Source organism: Musca autumnalis, unplaced genomic scaffold (assembly GCF_047663935.1).
Source record: "Musca autumnalis isolate F117 unplaced genomic scaffold, ASM4766393v1 scaffold_2, whole genome shotgun sequence".
NCBI classification, from domain to species: domain Eukaryota; kingdom Metazoa; phylum Arthropoda; class Insecta; order Diptera; family Muscidae; genus Musca; species Musca autumnalis.
In genome coordinates, this window is record NW_027411755.1 from 167119085 (window position 1) to 167130370 (window position 11286).

Below are 11286 nucleotides of genomic sequence, written 5' to 3' on the forward strand. Positions count from 1 at the left end.
TGTTGTTGTAGCAACGCATATATGTTCGTTCGTGTATTATTTCAGTTATCAGGTTTTGGTTCCTCTGTATCCAGACTCAAAAATTCTGCAATCTGGACTGCTTGCGTCCATAAGGAATCAGGAGACAGGTGAGTGGGGTTAGCTAGGCAGCTAAACAAATGCAGTGTGCCGTGCGGTCCCAATCCACATACAGAGCATGTGTTAGGTATTGTGGCATCAATTCGGGCACAATACGAATTGAGGCGGCTGCATCGTCCGGATCTTAACTGGGCTAAAATCACACGTGTTTGCCTTGACACCTGGCGTTCTTCTGTTGCGATGGAGGGGGTGGTCCCCAAGTACGGCATTCTAGAGGTTCTCTTTTATGCCATTGGACCTCTCTCTCTCTAGATCATGAAGATCTCTCTTTACGTGCCTTGGTGAGAGAAGCCTGTCCATTAAATCGTGACAGGGATGCTCACGGCAATAAGCAGTTACTGAATCGACAACATCCTGTTGTGCTGATGTACAGATAAACGTTCGTCTCCTCATGAAGATGGTACACTGGTGTCATGAGGGGGCACCCTCTGCAGTCCTTAGGGGGCATTGAGTATTCTTCCACAGGTTTGAATATTCTCCCACTGCGTAGCGCAAACATTTGCATAGCACGTTGCAACGTGGTCCCACTTGTATGGGAAGGTGCGACAAAAATATTTATAATCGTCGGATCAATCTGATTTTTTCAGTATATGCTAAAAATAAGTAAAAAATACTTTAGCCAAAAAATCATCAATATGGGTCCAGTTTTTCCTATAGCCCCCATGTAGCGGTACCACCCGATTTCAGGTATTTTGAAGCTTTTATCTACATTTTCGGCCCTGTACTTTGGTATTTGGGGTTCGCAATGGCCAAAAACCTTCTGCACCAGAAATTGTGCGCTTAGGTCCAGGTTTCGGTATAGCCCTCATATTACGGTACCTCCCGATTTCAGGTATTTTAAAGATTTTATCAACATTTTCGGCCCAATTTGAATCAATCTGATTTTTTCAGTATATGCTAAAAATAAGTAAAAAATACTTTAGCCAAAAAATCATCAATATGGGTCCAGTTTTTCCTATAGCCCCCATGTAGCGGTACCACCCGATTTCAGGTATTTTGAAGCTTTTATCTACATTTTCGGCCCTAACTGGTTGTACTTTGGTATTTGGGGTTCGCAATGGCCAAAAACCTTCTGCACCAAAAATTGTGCGCTTAGGTCCAGGTTTCGGTATAGCCCTCATATTACGGTACCTCCCGATTTCAGGTATTTTAAAGATTTTATCAACATTTTCGGCCCGAATTGGTTGTAATTTGCAATTTGGAGTTCTCAATGATCAAAAACCTTCTGCGCCAAAAATTGTGGTCTTAGGTCCAGGTTTCGGTATAGCCCTCATATTAGGGTACTTCCCTAATTCAGTTATTTTGACGTTTTTATCTACACTTTCGGTTCAAATTTGTTTTAATTTGCTATTTGGAGCTCTTAGTGGTCAAAAAACGTGTCCGACTGGTATCGTGGACAGGAAAGGAAACAAATTATTCCATTTGAGGTCAGAATATTTCATGGTTCGGTGCGACCGAACCTTACATTTTTACTTGTTTTTCATTTTATATGTAGCATCATACATATATCAAAAATATACAAATGTAAAAAATACACTCTTAAGTAGATCTCAAAACAAAAATGTCTAAATTATTAAAGAAAAAACTCAAAACAAAGAAGAAACTGAGCATACAGTAATACGGCATATTCACTGAAACGACCAGAGGCATCGTCAGTATTTTTAATGTCACGCAAGGAAGCGCAAATATATGCAGCTGGAACCAAATTTTTTGTAAACATGACACTATTTCGAACATTCTTCAAAAAATTTGGAGAGTGGCGAAGGATGGCGAAGTTAGTAAAGCTCAACTTCAATTTTTAGGACTTGGAAAAAAAAATCCACAAAAAAAGTATTATAAAAAATGTGATTTCCAGCACATTTTATGCGAATAATGTGTACAAAATTTCATGCAAAAGTAATTAGAAAACCGTGTACTCAAACTTCCATTTCGAAAAAAATAATTTCATCCTTTCAATTTTGAGTTACTTGCATTGTAAGATGTCACAACCTTACTGATGTTTCTAAAGTTTTTAAGAGAACATATGTAAATGTCAACTTCTTCTGTTTTGTCTTGTTAAATACCGTTATAAATTACAAAAACAGTGCTGGAATATTAAAATATAATATGTTTAGAGATAATTTGCTGAATTGTCGCAGAGATTTGCTGATATCGATTTTTCGATTTTTGTCGCAGGTTGGGACCAGTGTGCGTTGGCGCCGCATAGCTTGCCACATACCAGCCTATTGGTTTGTTAGATGTCAACAAGGTTTCTTTGTCAGCACCCCAAGTGCTGCCGGCTGGCATCTTGAGCACCTTGAGAAGTAGGAACTTCTGATCTTATCGCAGATAACTGTGGCTTGAGCGGACGACTTAAACATGCTATCGAACGTTACACCCTATATTTTGGGGTAGTTAGTGGTCGGAATCAGTACACCATCGAACAATAAGTTCAGTGGGAGCTTCTTTTCTGCCGTCCAATTGGTGATCAGTGTGGCAGTTGATTTAGCGGCGGATATTTTCATATTCCTCAGATGGAAGAACTGCACTAGGCCAGCTATGTAAACATTTTACCTATCACATATACCATCGCCGACAGGAGCCGACACAAGGATCGTACAATCGTCCGCATACATTACGATCTTTATGCCGCCTGGAGGGTGTGAAATTTCAGAAAGGTAGAGGTTAAACAGTTCCGGAGATATCACCCTTCCTTGGGGAATTCCCAGAATTCACAAACGACTGGTGTCCGGCACATATAGTTGATTACCCAATATTTCAAACACAGATGGAGAGTAGTCTTCTCTATATCCTCGAACAGCTTGGCATAGTTGACGGTATCAAAGGCCTTCGATAGCTCAAGAGTCATCATGATTGTTCGGTCGCACGGCCTGTTGTGGTTTAATCCTCTACTGATATCTGTGGATATGGCGTCTAATGATGTTGTAATACTATGCATTTTCCGAAATCCATGTTGATATTGGACAACTGGAAAACAACTTTTCATCGTGGGGAGGAGTAGTGTCACCGTAATTTGTGGTGGCGTAGCACACTCCTCTTCGTACCCCCAAATTTTTTTCGTTTGATCCAAAAACCATATATATGAAAATTTCCATAATAATTTGTATAGGACCAAAAGTGAATTTTCAAGAGAAATTCTCTAAAAGCCACATTTATGGCCCAATCGATGAAAAAACTTTATCAGTTAATTATTAACAAAAGATTTTAAGCAAAAATGTATGATGATCGGTTAACGATAAACCGTGACTCCTGACCGATCTTTATGTCCATAGTACTTGGTTCCATGGGCCGAAGACGAATTTTCAGGAAATAGCTCTACAGGCCACAATTATTTTCCAATCGATGGCCCTCCCCCCTTGCGTACGTTCCTGCACGTTTGGGTATAGCCGAAAAACAATGGTACCTCCTAATTAAGGTATTTGGTTTTGATACAGCTCTCATATAACGGTACCTCCTGATTTTCGGTAATTTGGGAATCTTAACTAAATTTGAGTTCTAAAGTGCTCACGAAGTGGTCCAAAAAAAAAAAAATTGTCAACATATATCCTCCATATCGACACCTCCAAATAATAGTATACTAAGTCTAAAAAGTGAGTTTTGCAGGACAAGCTGTAAAAGTTTGGAAATTTTTTTGACCTTCACTACTATGCTACGTAAATATTTGTTTATAACTTCTGTTCGGATTGTCCGATCATTACCAAAATTTGACAGAATTTAAGTTAAAGGACGTTAAATATAACAAGTAAAAAAGCATTAAGTTCGGCCGGGCCGAACTTTTCATACCCTCCACCATAAAATATTCATTCCTGTCCCCAACTTTAAGTGAGTACGTTAAAATGTCAGATAATGTACATAAAATGCTTCATTCAACTGTTAAAAATTTTTGGTGGGCTAGAAATTGGGAGGTACTGTTATATAGGGGTTATAATAAAACATGGGCCTATGTTGACAGTTTTGATGGGAGCCTTTAATGTCAAATAACTCCTAATTCGGTTAAAAAATTTAGCTAGAATCCTCAAAATATCGAAAATCGGTACATAACGTGGGAACTTCAAATGTCATTAACAGCTAGTTCGGAGGTATCTGGGCTATACGAAAATATGAACTTAAATGAACAATTTTTGTTGCAGAATTTTTGTTGACTTTTAAATTTCAAATTACAGAAAGTTCGTCCAAAAAATAAAGCAAAGGTACGGAAAATCGGGAGGTTTGTTTTGGGTTAAACATTTTAAGTAAAATCCTCAAAGTACCGAAAATAGGGAAGTATCGTTATATTGGGGCTATGTTGAAAATTGTTGATGCAGATGTGTGGTGACCACTACAACCTTCAAATGTCAAAGTACAGTTAGTTCTCTTAAAAATTGTAGCTAAAATTGCCAAATTACTGAAAATTGGGAGGTACCGTTACATGGGAGCCAAATCCGAACATGGACCTATGTTGACAATTTTTGATGGAGAGGTGTTGTGACCACTAAGAACTTCAAATGTCAAAATACTGCTTGTTCGGTTTAATATCGTAGCTAAAATCATCAAATTACTGAAAATCGGGAGGTACCGTTATATGGGGGCTTTCTTGACAATTTTTGGTGGAGAGGTGTGGTGACCACTAAGAATTTCAAATGTCAAATGTTCAAATTACAGATAATTCGGTTAAAACTTGTTGGTAAAATTCTCAAAATACTTGAAATCGGGCGGTAACGTTATATGGGGGCTATTTCAAAACATGGACCTATGTCCACTAGTTATATAAGTTTATTGACATTTAAGAACCCTAAATGTCAATTGATAGCTAAATCGGTCTGAAAATGTAGATAAAACGTCAAAATGCTGTAAATCGGGGGTACCGTTATATGGGGGCTATACCAAAACTTGGACCTAGGTCCACAACTTTTGTTATATAAGTTTAGTTACACTTAAGAACCCTAAATGTCAAATTATAGCTATATCGGTCTGAAAATGTAGCTAAACGCGTCAAAATACCGTAAATCGGGGGGTACCGTTATATGGGGGCTATACCAAAACGTGGACGTATGTCCACAAGTTTTGTCACATAAGTTTATTGACTTTTAAGAACCCTAAATGTCAAATTATAGCTAAATCGGTCTGAAAATGTAGCTAAACCCGTCAAAATATCGCAAATCGGGGGGTACCGTTATATGGGGGCTATACCAAAACGTGGACCTATGTTCACAAGTTTTGTTATATATGTTTATTGACACTTAAGAACCCTAAATGTCAAATTATAGCCAAATCGGTCTGAAAATGTAGCTAAAAACGTCAAAATATCGCAAATCGGGGTATACCGTTATATGGGGGCTATACCAAAACGTGGACCTATGTCCACAACCTCTAATTTATAAGTTTATTAACACTTAAGAACCCTAAACGTCAAATTATAGCCAAATCGGTCTGAAAATGTAGCTGAAACCGTCAAAATACCGTAAATCGGGGGGTACCGTTATATGGGGGCTATACCAAAACGTGGACCTATGTCCACAACTTCTATTATATAAGTTTATAAACACTTAAGAACCCTAAATGTCAAATTATAGCTACATCGGTGTGATAATGTAGCTAAAAACGTCAAAATACCGTATATCGGGGGGTACCGTTATATGGGGGCTATACCAAAACGTGGACCTATGTCCACAGCTTTTGTTATATAAGTTTATTGATACTTAAGAACCCTAAATGTCAAATTATAGCTAAATCGGTCTAAAAATGTAGCTAAAAACGTCAAAATATCGCAAATCGGGGGGTACCGTTATATGGGGGCTATACCAAAACGTGGACCTATGTTCACAAGTTTTGTTATATATGTTTATTGACACTTAAGAACCCTAAATGTCAAATTATAGCCAAATCGGTCTGAAAATGTAGCTAAAAAGGTCAAAATACCGTAAATCGGGGGGTACCGTTATATGGGGGCTATACCAAAACGTGGACCGATATAGCCCATCATCGAACTTGACCTGCCTGCAAACAAAAGACGCATTTTCCCAAAATTTCAGCGTCCTATCTCAATTTTTGTGGATGCTAGAGTGATTACCACAGACGGACGGACGGACGGACGTGCTCAGATCGACTTAGAATTTTACCCTGATCAAGAATATATATACTTTATAGGGTCGCAAATGAGTATTTCAATGCGTTACAAACGGAAAAACAAACTTAATATACCCTCCATACTATGGTGGAGGGTATAAAAATGTAAAGAACTTGAAAACATGCTAAGTCGACTTAGCATACTATTGTTTGGAGGCGTCGATATAATGGTACCTCCCGATTTAAGATATTTTGAGGAATTTAGCTACATAGCCGAACTTTGACAGTGGCCTCAAAACTTCTCCATAAAAAATTTCCAACATAGCACAGTGGATCCCCCCATTGGCCAAAAATAAAAAAATTAATGTCAAAATTTTGATACAACATCTGGCAAATCTGACAGCTATGACATGGACCTTTTTAAAAATATATTAATTTTGGTTTCATTCGAACGCGATCTTCTCAAGAATAGCTTCAAAAGTCGGAACATTTGAATAATATTTTTTGTTGTGAGTACAACCTATATTTAAGTGCAAGTAAATATATTCAAAATATCGCGCAACTAATACGTATAGCAAAATATTATATTGGATTTTGAAGGAGGAGGTAATAGCTTAATTTTCGTTAAAAAATAGTGTTTTAGCGTGTTGTGGAATTCTAGTTAGCTGCATAATTTCTTAGTGTATTTTGTAATGCCAATTCGATCATATACTTAAATTTGACCTAAGGTTTTAGTCATGATGCCCACCAGTGCCCACCTCGGGAATAATTTTCCAAAGTAGTTCAGGGGTTTTATGATTATTCAGTATTAAAATCAGCTGCCATCTAGTGCCAGACTATAAATGGTGGGCCGCTGACTAAAGCTGCCCTATAATAGGGTTTCTATGGATATGTTAGCGTGTAACTCTGTTATCTGACCACGTACATTAACATAATTGGTATCAGCTGCAAGATGATGAAATCTTCTTTCACATTTGTCTTACGTTGGCGGTACGTGCCTTCCAGGAAAAACGCTATAAGACCTATATTAAATATTTTACCAATTTTCAGACAAAAACGTTGATTTTTTTAAACCGCTAAATTGGATGGATTTTATGTTGCTTTGGAGATTGTTTTGTTTCCCCAAGCTTATTTTTGCATAATAAGATAATCTGGTCCTTTGTTCATGTCATTTTGTATTAACAGCATAAAACAATTCTTACCGTATACCCCCCCCAGAGGGGAAAGGGGGAGAATGTTACGCTCGTGGTTTCTTAAAACATTCTTCACAGCAGCACAAAGGTGTAACCGGCGTATTGGCTTGGTTTTTACACTCTAAATATTTTTGGCCACTTTCTCCATACAAGTGGATCCACTGTGCATAGGTCCATATTTTAGTATAGCTACCACATAACGGTATCTGCCGACTTTTGGTATTTTGAGGGGTTTAGCTACATTCTTTGACTGAACTACATGTAATTTGAGATTTAAAGTTTCCTGCAGTCATGAAACTTCCTGCACACTGATTGTCGGGTTGGATTCCCGGACCAGACAATATCACACTTTCAAAGGTGGCAAGTATACAATGAAAGCAGTTAATTGAAATTAATCGTTGATACTCCCTCTCTCCGTTTCTTTTCTCCATTTGATCCATAATTAATGCAAATCTAGTTTAGCGTTTAACTAATCAACCGTGGAAGACTCCGATCAATTTGAAAGTGCACACAGAAAAATATATGTTTGGGTCCAAACAAATGTAGTTTTGGCACTGGTTGCAAACAAATATATGTTTGCATCCAAACGTAATTTGTTTGGGTCCAAACAACATATCTCAATTTTATTTGTTTGGGTACCAAAATATTCCTTATGTTAGAACATATTTTTATGGGTGGTGAGAGGATTTTTGTCAATGAGCGTAACAACAGGACTCTCGCCTGTATTATAATAAAAATCAGTTTGTATGGTGCAATAGAAGACGCAGAAGCGATGACGAGAGGTTGAAAACCTGTTTTTGCTTTGGTGGTGTGTATTTATTTTGGCAGTTTCTTCTGGACTATCTTTCAGTGTGGGTCTAGTCGTTAAAATGAATAAATAAATCAGTGTTTTGTGTTTCCCGATTGATGATTTCCCGTTGATGATTTCAATTTCGAGGAGAATGTGTTTTATTTTAGAACTAACGAGAAGTGTTCAACGATGTTTGTTTTTCTTTCTAAAAGTGTGGCACTATTTCGTTCATTTGGATTTTTTATGTATCTACGCGTCTGTTGTTGCTTTTGTGTTTGGTATTTCTATACATTTCAATAAAAGAAAAACCACCACCATTTATAAATGTGTGTATGTCCGAGTAAAGCAATGGGTCTCCCGTGAGCGTAAATTTACTCTCTACTCAGGTTGTGTGCGAGAGTAAATTTACGCTCACGGGAGACCCATTGCCTTACTCTGGTATATGTGTATGTGTTTTTGTAGATTTTGGGTTTGTATTTTTTGTTTTTGTTTGCAGGACCCAAACATATGTTATGTTTGGGACTGGTTGCAAACAAATATATGCGTGCTGCAACATATGTTTGGGACATATGTTACGAGTAGAGAAGCCTCTTTTTCCTCTGTGATCTCAGAACCCGTTAAATTCGAAAGAATAACAGTTTGTACATGATCGAGTTTGAGTCATTGTATTTTATGTTTGTGGTATGTAGGTTCATTTATTGCCTATTTTTGGGGTAATAGCTATTGAATCCTTAATAAAAAGCACATTCCATATCTTGACGTCCATTGACTCCAAATCTAGAGAAATGTTCCGAAGAACAATCAATGACAATTAAGAAATAATAAAATTTTAATTTTTAATTTTAATTTAATTTTCTCCCCTCATAATTTCAGAATATCAATTCACGGTTGGAACGGTAAGACGACAACTTGTTCGAGTGCAGCCATTAAAGATGCCTATTTGGAGAAAGGAGATTTTAATGTTATACTCGTCGATTATAGTGACTATTCGTTGGATGTGAATTATTTTCGTGTTATAGCTGAAGTATTCGATATTGCCGAACAACTCAATGACTTTACGAAGTTTTTGCATAAAACAACAAAATATCCCTTTGAAGAAATGTATTTGATTGGTCATAGTTATGGTTGTCATGTAGCTGGTGTAGCAGGGAAATTACTGAAACCATCACGTTATGGTGTCATTTATGCCCTGGATACGGCGGGACCAATACATCAAACCATAGCCAACGATTGGCGTTTAACGCCGGATGCTGCGTTATATGTTGAATCGATACAAACAGATACCGCTTTATTTGGTTATCGTGGTAGTGATTTGGGACATGCTTCATTTTTCCCCAACTGGGGTTTAGGTCAACCACATTGTCCAAATATCACAGGCACAGAACCTGAATTTGCCTGCGATCATTTTGGTTCATTATATTATTTTGCGGAATCTGTACGTAACCCTTATGCCTTTGGAGCAATACGTTGTAAGAGCTATAGACAGGTAATAGAGCAGAAGTGTGCTTGTGCATCGGGAGGTAAACAATGTCCCGCAGTGGTGTTTATGGGTGGTGAACCAGCACGTCCCAAAAAAGGTGTCTTCTATTTAAGTACGACAAAGCGTAGGCCTTACGGAATGGGAGCTATGTGTCGTATGAGACCTGCGCTGGACTCAACCGTGGTGCGTTCAACAAATCCAAGGGGTAGAGGAAGATAATTTTATTTTAGAGTTTAAGAATGGAATGTAAAATAAAGGAAAATATACAATGTGATTTTATGGTCCTGATAGTTTGCTGATTTTGTAAATAAACGTTTGTGTCCTTGATAGTTTTTGATTTTTTAAATCCACCATTACGATCCTGATAGTTGTTGAATTGTTTTTAATCCACGCTTGTGATCCTGATAGTGGTTGTTTGTTTTTTTTTTTAATTCAATCTAAATAGTTGATGAAAAATATTTTTTAAATTCACGCAGTGTTGAAAAAATTGTTGTTGAAAAAATATTTTTAAATAACATCCACGACTATGGCCTTATTCTATTTTTATATATTTTTAAAAAAATCATCATTTATGGACCTGATAGTTGTTGAAAAATATTTTTAAAAAAATCATAACTTGTGGTGATGATAGTTATTGAAAAAATATTAAAAAATTCACGCTTATGGCGCTGATAGTTGTTAAAAAAAATCCACTCTTATGGCCTTATAGTTGTTGAAAAAATAGTTTTGAAAAAAATCCGCGTTTGTGGCTTTATAGTTATTGAAAAAATATTTTTAAAAATAATCCACGCTTTCATTAAGTTGAAAAAATATTTTTAAAAAAATCAAAGCTTTCATTATGTTGAAAAAATATTTTTAAAAAAATCCACGCTTTCATTATGTTGAAAAAATATTTTTAAAAAAATCCACGCTTTCATTAAGTTGAAAAAATATTTTTAAAAAAATCCACGCTTGTGGCCCTGATAGTTGTTGATATTTTTAAAAATTCACGCTTATGGCCCTGATAGTTGTTGAAAAAATATTTTTAAAAACATCCACGCTTATGTCCCCGATAGTTGTTGATATTTTTAAAAATTCACGCTTATGGTCGTGATAGTTGTTGAAAATATTTTTTTAAAAGTCCACGCTTTTGACAGTGATAGTTGTTGAAAAAATGTAAATGTAAAATATTTTTTAAAAAATATTCACCTGATTTACGCTTATGAATGGGAGACTTACAGCCTGTTTCTGTATATCGAAACGAAGATGTGTGCGAATGAAAAACTACCAAACTCGTGTGTGTGTTTTCAAATTTGTTTTTGTTTTGAAGCAAAAGCAAAGGTAATAATATTTCGAAAGCTAAAGTTTGGGTGTGTTTCATTCGCACACATTTTCGTTTCGACATACAGAAACAGGCTGTTAATGATACATATTTGTGTTCGGAGTTGTCTGAATAGTTGTTACAATATTTTAAAGCATATCTTAAGGCGGAAGTTTTAACCCATGTATTCGGTTGAACGTTCCTCTAATCTGTTTCTCGGGCCGAATCTTTTACACACTCCGGCATGAGCGAAACCTGATCCATTGGTAATTCTAATAAAACAGCGTGTCGTATGACATATGACCCATTTACCAACCTTATATACTGAAACAACAATTAA

The 11286-nt window shown here is 36.6% G+C and overlaps 1 protein-coding gene across 1 annotated transcript in view; it reads left to right on the forward strand.

Annotated features, from left to right (window-relative positions):
• Positions 1 to 9865, forward strand: part of LOC141392446 (pancreatic triacylglycerol lipase-like) — a 33872-nt gene extending 24007 nt beyond the window's left edge. The window contains exon 3 of the mRNA XM_073965385.1: positions 9040 to 9865. Within this exon, the coding sequence (XP_073821486.1) occupies positions 9040 to 9865 (826 nt within the window). The remainder of the gene's footprint in view (positions 1 to 9039) is intronic.
• Positions 9866 to 11286: the final 1421 nt, after the last annotated feature.